Source organism: Mastigoproctus giganteus, chromosome 2, assembly GCF_048544385.1.
Source record: "Mastigoproctus giganteus isolate SK-2022 chromosome 2, ASM4854438v1, whole genome shotgun sequence".
In the NCBI taxonomy this organism is placed as follows: Eukaryota; Metazoa; Arthropoda; class Arachnida; order Uropygi; family Thelyphonidae; genus Mastigoproctus; species Mastigoproctus giganteus.
The window spans coordinates 241,036,320-241,049,641 of NC_143576.1; the positions used below are offsets into that span (position 1 = coordinate 241,036,320).

Sequence of the window (13,322 nt, forward strand, 5' to 3'; positions counted from 1 at the left end):
TATTATGGCACTTAACAAAACTTTTTACTAAATGGCTGAAATAATGACATACTTATTATATTCTTATCCAGTTATTCCTTATTACTGTTCTTATTGCTCTTCTTTACTGTTTTAACAGAACCCCACTTTATGAGACAGGTTGTCTGAATATTCGCCACGTAATATAACCCTTTTTCTATCTATCTTTTGCTTTCTATTGTACGTTTATAACCAATTATCTAATAGAGTACTCGAGGGGAGTGTGGTTATATTTCTACCATTTATTATGCCTAATTTTAACATCTGCTTATAATACCCCACAGCTTCCCCTACTCCTTTTTTATATATAAATTATAATTGGCCCTACTTGTTTTGTCTACTATCTGTTGGGCAAACATTATTCTGTCAGTAAACCGCTAAATTTTTTGCAACTGTAGTATAATTTACTATTATACCCAGCAAGCATGGAAGTGCAATAATGTGCAATTCAATGAATTCTGCTAATTATTGATCATTTGCGTATATAATTTATTAATTTTATTATTTAACACATCCCAATACACTTATATATATGCAAATTTATAAACGATATATAAAATAAAGATCAATAAAACTATACCTGCACGTTGGTGAGTCTTGCCAAGATAGCTCTATTGAGATACACCCTCTCTTGAAGATACTGAGGACTATAAAATGCTTCCGGATCTGTGCTGTCACTTCTTCTAGCTGAGAAGCTCACATTTAATATTTTTGCATCGACATCAGTGTCATCCTAGAAATAGTCAGTTAAATAATCAGGACTGTTTATTAAAATCAACTATTTTAATAATTAAAATAAATACAAGGTGCAGCTAAAAAAACGAGAATTTTTAAATCATTTATTATTTTAAATACAACAAATTCAATTAAATATTAGTTAAATAAACAATCGTATCAGTTAAATAATTAAAAACAAATAACTGACTTTAACGATGGGTGATAGTAGATGATTCTCTGATTATTATGCAAATTAACCATCAAATACTCTTAACTTTGTTAATATTTTAAATTTTTTCCAAAACATGTCAAAAATCTTATGTGAGCTTTCTAGTTGTACTATGATAATTAATTATAGGAAAAACAAAAAGGTGTTTGAAAAACTCTGTTTGTATTTAATAAAAAAAATCAAATAAAGCATTTATTTTTTATTTATTCATAATTAATTTAAAGTATACAAGCATTTTTATAAAAAAATATAGAAAATATCATAAAACGAATCTATTTGCTTATACTTAAGAAGGAACTTTGCACTGTAGCATTACAATGTGTCATAAATAATCCGAAAAACAAGTAGTCGGGTGAAAAAAATTACACTGAAAGTTATTTAGAAAAGGTAAAAACGATTAACAAACACTCTTAAGCTATTATTAAACCAGAAAGCTAAAGATGAATCTTTAAATTACGCATACAAATTGTATTCAATGTATTCCCTCCCCATAAACGTCTAGGGTTTCTACAGCATTTGTAATTTGAATTCAGAAATACCTGAACCTGTTTGAGATGAAACAGGCTGGGTGAAGCTGAAATTCTAGCACAAAATATTTCTATAAGCGTAGAAAGTTTCCATTCTTTTCCTAACTTTCATGTCTCTGCAGTAAAACCATCTGTCTTTTATTCCATGCGTTCAGAACTTTCATCAATTTTCAATTTTTCAGCCAACGCTGCTGTATAAGCCCCCCATGAATTTTATGCGGGATGCAGAGACCTTGTGGAGAAAGTTGCCAAGTATAAAGTATGCATGCCACGCTTCTGCACAAAGCACGCATCTTGACTACCGAAAAGACGCTTTGTTTGTTAAGAAGTAAAATATAAAAAAAATAATAACAAAATCAATATGTTTTTTCTCATTATTATTCCTGTGAAGGAGTGCCTCGCGAAAAACGTTTTTAGAAACTTAGACAGTTGGCAAGACTTTAAAAAACTGTTCTTCAAAAATACCGTTTTGTAGTACCGAATGTCAAAGGATCAAACACCAAAATCAACTCATTTATATGGATTCTTCGAGCGATTCGTATTTCGGTTGGGTTGTTTACTTAAGAACTGTGGGGGGGGGGGTATTTATGAAAAAATGTTATTTTATATATTATTTATATTTTATTCCCCTTTTAACAACTCCCCTTTATAATAACTCCCCACTTGCGCATCTGACTATACTTTACAGAAAATTTCCAAGTTCTAGGGGAAAATCTCCTTGATGTGTTTAATCCCTTTTTGGATAGGCCTTACACAGAACAACAAAGAGACACACAAATGTAGTATAAGAAAAATCAGTTTATTGGACATTTTTACATAGATACATCAAACAAAAGAAATTTATTAAACTCATGACCAAATAGATTTAATTTCATCTTCTTATAACAGAATGTATATGAGCAAGGTATTTTGCCTATTGAGTAAACTCAAGGAGGGCTATTTCCTTTACATAAATCATAATCAACTATCTCCTCTTTTAAACTAACAAAATGTTTCTACTTCCTTACTCCTGAGTGCAATTGACTTTCAAAAGAATCTATTAACATTCTCCTTTCATTACAAAACAATTCCTACTCCAAATTGATAAAGCTCCGATACTCTTAATTTCAGTATAAATCATTACTCTGTTTTCTAACAGATTATAGCCTACAACCTTCTCTAATCCAGGTAATTATTACTATCAAATTTCTACAATTAACTACTTGCACATTCGGGGGTTACTGACATCCGTCTATCCCCTTCCAAAATTCATACTTAGTCATTCACTTATTTAACCAAATATTAACAAGTATCAATCACATCAAAAATTTTATATCTATTCCCTTCCAAAATTTATCTATATGTATATTGACTTGCCCTGGGTAATGTCCTTCAGTCCATAACATTCACTAACTTATTCATTACAATAAAGTACTACTTATACATATGTGTTCAATCAAAAGTTCTGATAAACTGGTTATCGAGTGCCTATAGTCGGTGTGATGTTGAGAGTACTTAAGCAAACTAATCACTTACTTACATAACTTGGCAGACTTCACGGTACATCCTTCTCTAAGCGAGTAGGGGATCCTTTCTATCTGGGTCGCATCTCACAATCACTGGGGGAGTTCGATATAAGATACTGGATTCCTTCCTGGGTACCTTTTTATTTCTTTATGGACGCATTAATTTCATCTGATCAGAATGGCTGTACTCTTTTTGTCCGGCTTCGGATTTCATCAGCTCCAGCGTACTTGCTCTCAGAATATCAGGCAATATCGTTCCTTCATAATGGAGTTGACTCCTTCTCATCTACTTTAAGGATCTTGAAAAATTTTCCCTCTTTTCTATGGCACGTGTTCATCTCTCACTTCGAAACTCAGTCTACTTTTGACTGACTGTCTGACCGACTTCTGCACCTCATCTTCATCTTTCCACTTACTCGACTGCCTCTCTCACTAACTTATTAGATCAACGACTTAACTGTTCACTTAAAGCTTATCTCCCCCTCATACTGACTACACATTAAAACTTAGCCACTTTTCTCCACCGGCTACTCTATCTAAAGAAACTCATCCCTTTCTTTTCTTCTCCAACTCTCATCTTACTGCCCAACTCACTGACACTGACCCCCTCTCATCTTACTGCCCAACTCACTGACACTGACCCACTCTCTTCTTACTGCCCAACTCACTGACACTGACCCACTCTCATCTTACTGCCCAACTCACTGACACTGACCCCCTCTCATCTTACTGCCCAACTCACTGACACTGACCCACTCTCTTCTTACTGCCCAACTCACTGACACTGACCCACTCTCATCTTACTGCCCAACTCACTGACACTGACCCACTCCCCTCTTACTGCCCAACTCCCTGACACTGACTCACTCTCTTCTTACTGCCCAACTCACTGACACTGACCCGCTCTCTCCTCTTCAACTCCCTCCACAAATTTTTCTTACCAGTCTGTCACGCCTCTCCACAGTGTTCTACCAATCTCCTCCTTCCTATATTCATTTTTATCCTTTCATTTGTTGGCAGGTCAGCCAGCCCTGGTAGCACGTGATTCACAATACCCCTCTCCTTTTTTATTTCCTACCTGTTGACATCCGTTGAGCTCTTTCATGTAGGCCGAATGTATCAAAACAACTCCTTCTGTGTCATCACAGCTTGTCTCCATAGCACTACAGACAAACCACAAATGTGTCACTGGAGACCATCGCGTCTATTTTTAGAGGCTTGTGTGTGCGTTTAGCCATATGCGTTTCCGGTGCGTGACCCCTCATAAACTTGTTGCGCCGTACCACCTGCTGGGCTTGCTATAGTATTTTCTGTCAGTTTTCTGTTTTGACGGATGTGAAGCTAATTTTTCTGTTTTTCGTTCTTCCTACCTTTTAAGTTTTACAATCCTTACTGGATAATTCTTGTTTATTGAACTGACGCTATTAACATTTCTCCCAACGGCAAGAATCCAAAAAGGAAAACTAACTTCAGAAGTCAAAAAAAATATTTTATTTTTGTAAGATTTTCAGATCTTACAGAACCAAGGCACTTCAGGATATGAGGATATCAATGTTTCCTCTGCAAATTGGCCATTTCTAAAGCGGATTTTTATTTTACACTGCCCTCCCAATTTATTAGAGAATCCAGCATTCCAGTAACCATACACAACTCTACAAGAAGATATACGTTGTTCCGGTGGGGCCATTAAAGGCGTACTACAGGAAATGCAGGCGACCTGACGAGTAGTTCGATCATAGTTTGCTTGAATAGCGAAAGAATCCTTACAAGAGGCACGGAGTTCACCTATATATCGACGCAATCAGTGACTACTATGTCACAGAGATCGAATGACATCAGGGATACCCTGCACACTTCATCAATCTGGGAGGGTAATGTATGTAGAATAAAGACCCTTCCTACCCCTCTTCCAAGTTGAAAAGCCATAAGTACCTTGGATTACTGACTGGATTCGAAACAATTCAAATAAAATCGTGTTTTTGCCATATTGGCAATTTGCCAAGATTCGAAAAGACAACCATATGATTCAGTTATTATGGTTGAAAATTATACCTGATATTTCCTTTTCAATCTACCACTTTTAGAAATATCCATTATGATATTAAAAGTGGTAATTACCGTTCTTCAACCTCTCTTTCACTCAGAATAACTATTTGCGCAGATGTAATCAGCGTTATTAATGACTTAAAAATGTCCCAGCCTTTAATGGATTTATGCACTTTTGACAGCGTCGCTATTAGAATTTGATCTCATGAGAATTCCAAGCATTTAGCATGAGAGCGCACTCCTGTGCGTTGTTATCCGTGGAGAAGATGAGCTACAAACATACATTACGTTTTCAAAAGTATTGGGACACCAATTAATTTGGTTTCTGATTTCCAATCTGTTGAATTATCCCAAAGTTCTAATTTACCCTCAAAAGCGTTCAATGGGGTTAAGGTTGGGACTCTTGGTGGGCCAATGAAACTTTTTGTCAACATGGTGTATTCTTTCATTCCTCACAAACAAAAGCTTTCATCGTAGATTGCAAAGTTGGCTTCTGTACTCTCCTTATGGGTCCTTGAAAACTCATTCTAAACGGTTCGACAGTTGCCCCTAAAATTTGTCGACAATCAAAAAGGACATTAACGCTTTGTTGGATTGTACGAGTCTTTGATGTTTCCACCATAAAGTAATAACTATAGCGTTTTATGTCTCTCATCAGACAATTGCAGTACTTATATGATAAATCCCCAAACATTACCAGAGACACACTTATCGTTTGGACTTCCATCAGTTAACAGTACGCCGCGTGCGTTAATCTCCCGATAGAATTATGCATTCGCCCAGTCGAGCAGAATTCTAAAACTGATGGGTAATTCTCCCCTTTTATCGACACAGCTGTTCGAGCAAAGGTTACCTCTCCCTCTCTCCGTACAGATGTCACGCAAGAGGGCAAGTGACGGCAAGGAATTGACTAGCAGAGGTCAGGTGACCTTCCTGCATCGCTTCGATGACACTCGAGAATCTACAAGGAGATTTGGTAATGACGTATTTTCGCTGCACGTTTGTACATTAAAGAAAATCGTTCGTTATAAAAGGGGTTTTGGACAAATACTACGACCGCCGCAAATCTTTATCCCCGAAAGGTCGAAGTGTGTTTGTTTCGGAGAGGAGGGTGTACGCTTCAATGGTTAGTCAGTACGAAAACTAATTTCGCTTTAAACTTCATCTATCTTGAATTACCTTTCTAACTGTATTAGGTGCAGCGAGCGATGAGTCGGAGCCACTCGGCCGAAAGGAGCATCCGCGGCTTTTATTCCACCCCTTAATTAAATTGACTAATAGCGAGGGGAAGCCATTTCTCCAATTCGGCCGCGTGTTAATATATTGAGTGTTACATCGGCTTCTCCATACACTGTTTACATTTGAAGCTCTCGCGTGGAAAGTGTTAGAGAGGTGCGATTTAATTATGGAACGAGATAAAGCCAACAGCATCACCGAAGCTGACATTTGTCTAAAGCAATTTGCGCGCGAAATTATTTTATAAGCACTGCCACGGAAGATCATAGTTCATCTGGTCATCAGTCGGCGCCAAGTTACAGAGAAATATGAGAGAGACAGAGGGGGTTACGTTAAAGGAAACAGAACGATTGAGTGAGAGCTGTCGAAAATCAAAGAGAGGAGAATTGGAGCGGACAGGAGCCAACGAGGAATGAATCTCAACTCTTTTTCCGCTATTGTGGGACGAAAATCAAAGTTTAATGTTGGTATTTTACAAAATAGTAGTAGCAGAGAGAAAGAGAGAGAGAGAGAGAGAGAGAGAGAGACGACAGGTAGTGCTCGCTCAGTTCCACTCTGCTAAGACGAGGAGGAGAAGAGGAGGGGTAGGAAAGAGAGAAATCAGAAAAGAAATTTATGAGAGAGTATGAAAGAAAAAGAGAAAGTATACAAGAGAAAGAGAGAGAGAGCGAGTAACAGAAAGAGAGAGGAGGGAGAGAGATAAAGAAAGAGAGAGAGAGGGAGAGGCAGAACGAGTAACAGAAAGAAAGAGAGAGAGGGAGAGACAGAACGAGTAACAGAAAGAGAGAGAGGGGGGGACAGATAGATCGATGAAACAGAGAGGAAGAGAGCAAGTAACAGAGAGAGAGAGAGAGAGAGAGGGGGGAGAGAAGACAGATAGAGCGAGTAACAGAGAGAGAAAGAGAGAGATAGAACGAGCAGCAGAGAGAGAGAGAGAGAGAGAGAGAGAGAGCGAGTTACGGAGACAGAGAGAGAAAGAGTAACAGAAAGAGGAGCGACAGGGCCATAAGAGAGAGAAGGGAGAGGCAAAGCGAGTAACAGAAAGAGAGAGATAGAGAAAGAGGGAGAGGAAGGGAGTGAGGGAGGGAAGACAGATAGATCGAGAAACAGAGAGAGGAGAGACAGCGAGTAACAGAGAGAGAGAGAGTGTGTGTGTGTGTGCGTGACAGAGAGAGGGAGGTAGGGAGGGAAGGAAGATAGATAGAACAAGAAACAGAAAGAGAGATAGAGGGAGTACCACAGAGAGAGAGAGAGAGAGAGAGAGATAGCAAAAGATGTTAAGTGTGAGACAGAAAAGGAGGAAGAAGAAAGAGAGATAGAGAGAAAAAGAAAGCGAGAAAAAATGAGATAGAGAGAGAGAGAGAGAGAGAGAGAGAGAAAACAAAAAAGAGAGAGACAATAGAGCGAAAGAAGATAAATTGATTGAGAAACACGATAAGACAGACAAAGAGAGAGAGAGAGAGAGAGAGAGAGAGAGAGAGAGAGAGAGAGAGAGAAATACTGAGTAAGATAGAGCAAGTATAAAAGAGAGAGCGAAAGAAGAGATAGAGTGAGTGAAGAACAGAATAAGAGAGAGAGAGCGAGCTACTGAGTGAGAAACAGAATGAGAAAGAGAGAGAGACTGAATGAAATAGAGCAAAAGACGTTGAGTATCAGACAGAACGAAAAAGAAAGAATGAAATTGGGTGAGACAGCAAGTAACAGAGAGAGAGAGAGAGATTAAGTAAGATACAACGAAAGCAAAGATAGACTGAGTGCGATAAAACGAAAGAAGAGACAGATTGGATGTGAAATACAATGAGAGAGGGAAAGAGAGGAATGGAGACGTTGAAAAGAGCAAAAAGGCTTAAGTGAGTGAGAGAGAGACAGGGTGACAGAAAGAAAAATCAAGTTAATGAGCAAGAGACGGAGTTAAAATATACAGAGCTCAGAGAACGAAAGAGAGAGAGAGAGATTGAGCCAGTAAGACTAAGCGATAAAAGTCAGTATTATATCACTGAATGAGAAAGAGGAAGAACTGCACTAGAAAGTGAGAGAAAAAGAAGGAGCAGAATAGAAAGAAGGAAGAAGAAAAGAGCGAGACAAAAACCAAACGCAGCGTGAAATAGAGCGATAAAGAGATAAATAGGAAAATATTCACTGAGAGAGAGACAGAGAGAGAGAGAGAGAGAGAGAGAGAGAGAGAGAGAGAGAGAGAGAGAGAGAGCGCAAATACTGAGTAAGAAAGAAAATGAGAGAGAGAGAGAGAGACCGCATGAGATCGTTTTATTAAGAAACAGAAGGTAACATGTTTTTGATGTACTTCCGAACCTCTTTACTGAAAAAGTCGAGCGTGTTTCTCCCGGGATCGCAGCAGAGGTGAACGCAAAAATAAGTTGAGTTTTATGCGAGGAGATGTTTTTCCTCTTCATATTATTACATCTTTAACTACAAGAAACTTCCATTAGTGTTTGGTAAACAGCGCGTTATTGTGCGTCCTTGGCATTTGCGAGTCCCTCTTTGCACTCTTTTGCCCGAAATCCCGAGGTGCGCATAATAAGATAGTGCGGTGGTACTCACGTGTGTGGCGAGCACGTGACAAAGGATTACAAAACACACGATTTACGTTCGTGTCATAGTTGATGATTTTTTTCTCGGAAACTTCCGTCCGAATAATCGCTCGGTCGATAAATATTGCGCGCGCAGCGGAGTAGTTAAGATGCAGTTATTACCATTATAAGATGACTACACGATTACCATTCTTATTTAGGCAAAAACAATTAATTTGCAGAGTACCGTATTTACTCGTGGAGTTTTCCTCAAAGTTGGATCCTCAGCTTAATGAAAACAACATTTATTTTATTTAAAATAGCCAGTAAAATAACTGGAGAAATAATAAACATAGATAATTTGCAATTATTAATAAGAAAATAAAATTAATTTTAATCAACTGTTTCCACTTACCTGTACGTTGAATATGAATATATTTTCTTTTGGACACGGTATAATGGCGGCTAAACCCTCAATAAAATAATCGAACAGTGGAGAGAGGAATGTGGTTTGTGACATCTCATTAAACCGCACGGTGACGCTGTTAAACAACATGGCTTCTGTCACTAGTCGAACAATGAGTTGGCACTGCGCCAGAACTTCATTAATTCCATCTATAACAATGAAGAAGAGAAATTGAGTCGATTACTAAAGTCTGGTAAACGTAGAGCGAAATCAAAAACAAACGAATGAACAAACATTTAGAAAAAAAAAAAAGAAAGAAAGAAAGAAAAGGGAATGGCTTATGAGAAGAGTCATTAGAGACGTTAAAGTGCAAGCGGCTGACATTAATAAAGATGTGACAGAGTCGCTTTTTACTGGCGCACACTGAACGCAATGAAAGTAGAAAAACACGATTGTAACAATTTGTCGTAAGCAGGAAGACGGATTATGAGCGTGCTAAATGACGCACGCCTATTCTCTCCGAACAGACACTATTACGATGTCACTTAAAAAAAAAAAAAAATGGCTGTTTAAAAGCAGATGGCGCCTCATTTCATGACTATTCAAATTACACTTTTCTAATACGAAAAGTAAACGCCATAAAAGTGGCCCCTTTCATCCCACTCTTCAAACTGTCTGCATTAACTCAAATGGAACGAAACAAATTTAATTAAATTCCTATCTAATTCTTTGATTAGCGCGGAAGCTGCTATCAAGCGGAAGTCTACATGAGAATGGCACATTGGCGCCGTCTAGTGTTCAAATTAGCAGCTAAAAATGAAGTGAAAAAAAAAAAAAAAAAAAAAAAAACACTTTATACTACATAAACATCTAGCAATGAACACGTATTGAATGATTTTTCATTTTTATTTTAGAATTTTATTATAATTTTCTTAGTTCTTTTTGTACACTAGGTGGCGCAAATAGTCGGTGTACTAATGGCGCCACCTAAAAATAACTAAGAAAATTATATTGAAAAATCTAAAATAAAAATAAGGAATTACGAAAAATAGGGGAAAATATAAACTGGAAATAAACAAATAAAATAGAATAATTTTAAAGTCGTTTACTAGTAGCGCCACTTAGTGTACAAAAAGAACTATATTGAAAAATCTAAAATAAAAATGAGGAATTACGAAAAATTGGGGAAAATATAAATTGAAAACAAACAAAATCAAATAATTTTAAAGTCGTGCACTGATTGCGCCACCTAGTGAAAATAAAATACTCCTAAAAATCTATATTAGATTACCTTACATTACCTTCCGACCTGTTGCTCTTGACATTTCAAAGGCTTTTAACGTGTTTGGCATAAAGGTCTTCTAAATAAGCTTCCATCTTATATGGTTTTCCAACTGTTTTTTGTAATTGGGTATTCAATTTCTCTCTGACCAATCACTGCGGACAATGGTAGATGGCTCTCTGTCTTCTAACTTCTCCACTAATGCTGGTGTCCTCCAAGGTCCAGTTCTTTATCCCACTCTTTTTCTCTTGTATATTGATGACCTTCTTCCACTGACTGGGAATCCTATCTATAGTTTTGCTGATGATAGCACATTCCATTCCACCTTCCATTTTGAGAAACCTTGCCCTGCACAAACAGTTTCTGGAATATCCACTACCACTTATTCAAATATTGATATCCAGGTAATTCTCCAGTGGGGGCAAACTCAACTTAAATACATATATATATACACAGTTATGCCCAGTTAATTTATTAAAGTACAAATAAAATAAAATATAAGTACAAATTCAGTAGCTTTCGGAACACGTGTCAGTTGATAAAGGGACACGTGTTCCGAAAGCTACTGAATTTGTACTTATATTTTATTTTATTTGTACTTTAATAAATTAACTGGGCATAACTGTGTATATATATGTGTATTTGAAACTATGGACCCCAGTACTCCAGGCCCATTTGTCACTAAACTCAACTTAGTTGATTTCTTCCAAACAGCTGTTCACTCTGTACAAATCGCAAATCCGCCTTACCATGGAATAATGTTCCCACATCTGGGGCATCCCCCCCCACTCAAACCTCTTTCAGGCTTCTAGATTCCATTCAAAAAGATGGCAGTTAGGTTAATTAATGACTCATCTCTAACAGAGTCTCTTCACACTCTGTCTCATAGACGTACTGTTTCTGCTGCATCCCTTTTCTATAGTTACTTCCATGGGTACTGTTCTTCCGAATTGTCTTTTATAATTCTAGCTCTCTCTTCGAAACCAGTCCGAACGCGTACCGCAACCACTCAATATCCCTTTACTCTCCAACTTCAAACCGGAACAACCTCCTTTCACATATTTCCTGAAAATGACAGTCTATGGAAATTCAAGTCTAATGTCCACAAGTATCTTCTTCCATCTTCTCAAACTTCAAACCATGCACGGTACTAAGTATTATACCTAATACCTCTCGTACTTGTTTCATAACAAAAGATTGCAGAAAAAAAAATTAATGAAATATTTTAATGACAATAATTTAAGATTCAAATCCGTTACTCTTTTGAGCAAATATTAAAATGCCCAAATAAATTAAAAGAGATCTGTGTTTGGGAATATATAATGTCCAGGTAACTTCGTCGTACAAGAACGTGTGCAATTAATTATTCCAAAATTAATTTCGAGCAAGACTCCAAGGCCATTTCGAGTTATAGATTTAAGAAGGCTGGACCATAAATATTCCGGGAAACTCAGAACAAATGATGACGGGAAAGAGCGTATGGGAAGAAAATTCATATTTCATTGGGCACTTTTTGGAGGGACTCATTTCTTTGAGCGAAATAATATTTGCTGGCAGCAGTTTTGTTTAAGAAATAATAGAATTTTTTATTTACTCTTCAGTGGGTTACTTCAAAGGCAGGCGTTTCTTTCGCACTTTCATGTTTGCGAAATAGAGAGAAGAGGAAATGAATAGAAAATGGCATTAGCACGTTAAAATCATGACCCAATTCGAGTTTAATAAACAACATATTACACTATCTTATATTGAATTGACAATTTTTATAGAAAATTAGAAAAAATTCATAAAATCTCGAACGTTTTTCAAAATTTATGTTGAAGGATTAATTGAAAATTCTTTTTATTAACCTTTTAACCTATTCAACTTTTCACTTAGCTTTCCTTTTCGATTAATCTTTTAAAAATACTTTCAAGGAACACTTCTTGAAAAGGATTAGTTGACGAAGTGGTGAAGACCTTGATACTTTTAGAGAACTTTGGATTAAAGGAAGCTTCATCTAAAGAAAAATATTATTTTATGTTGCCGACTTTGCCACACTGTAATCCCATTGAGCATTACGAATAGGGGGAAGGGGTTCCATCTGCCCTCTTCATACATAAATGGAGTGGGTTATGCGCGGTGCTGACCAGTCATGTTTTGAAAGTACGCGGTGATTTCAAAGTCACTGAGTATTTCGAAAATGACATCGTTGGTATAATTGCCGTCTGGAAAATTACCGGGTGGAAAATAACCGGGTTCAAATCCCATCAATGAGGTGAGGAATATGATCCAAGTTAGTAGGTATCAGGGGAAGGTTTTTCATCCAGCAAAATATAAATCGACCACAGAATTCAAGTAATTAACAAACATAATGCACTGCTGTTGCCTCATAGCCTTAGCTCCCTTGGCGCTTAACATACACATAGAGGTGTATACATTAGTTAGGTTTATATCATTTCCTATACACATACTAAAATGGCGACAGCGTTGTCAACAACCTTTCCCATTCTGGCTGCTTCATTTTTCACTGAATATAAAAGATTGTTGATGATTTGAGTCCAGTGGTATAAACTTTAGAAGCTACACCAAACGTCGGCAGATATAAAATGAACCGAAGAGGAAAAATCCTTTGGTAATGCGTGTACACAAATGAAGAAATTTCAAAGAAATGTTTTTTGTTTTTTTTCGTTTATTTAAAATATACATGACTGAGCTTTTTCTCGAATACAAACAACTATAATGCTTGTACCTTTTGAGGGGCGGTAAAGGAAGAAGTAGAAAGGAGAAATGTTTGCCCTCCCTTCCATCCATGCACGACTGGGGATGACATCAAGACCTCGCGAAACATA

The 13,322-nt window shown here is 37.1% G+C and overlaps 1 protein-coding gene across 4 annotated transcripts in view; it reads right to left on the reverse strand.

Annotated features, from left to right (window-relative positions):
• LOC150090305 (protocadherin-like wing polarity protein stan) overlaps positions 1 to 13,322 on the reverse strand; it is a 426,116-nt gene that overhangs the window by 291,937 nt on the left and 120,857 nt on the right. For all 4 annotated transcript variants that reach the window (XM_090389794.1, XM_090389793.1, XM_090389795.1 and 1 more), the window contains exons 2-3: positions 9,222 to 9,421; positions 599 to 751 (exon numbers count right to left, since the gene is read on the reverse strand). In XM_090389794.1, the coding sequence (XP_090245920.1) occupies positions 599 to 751; positions 9,222 to 9,421 (353 nt within the window). The remainder of the gene's footprint in view (positions 1 to 598; positions 752 to 9,221; positions 9,422 to 13,322) is intronic.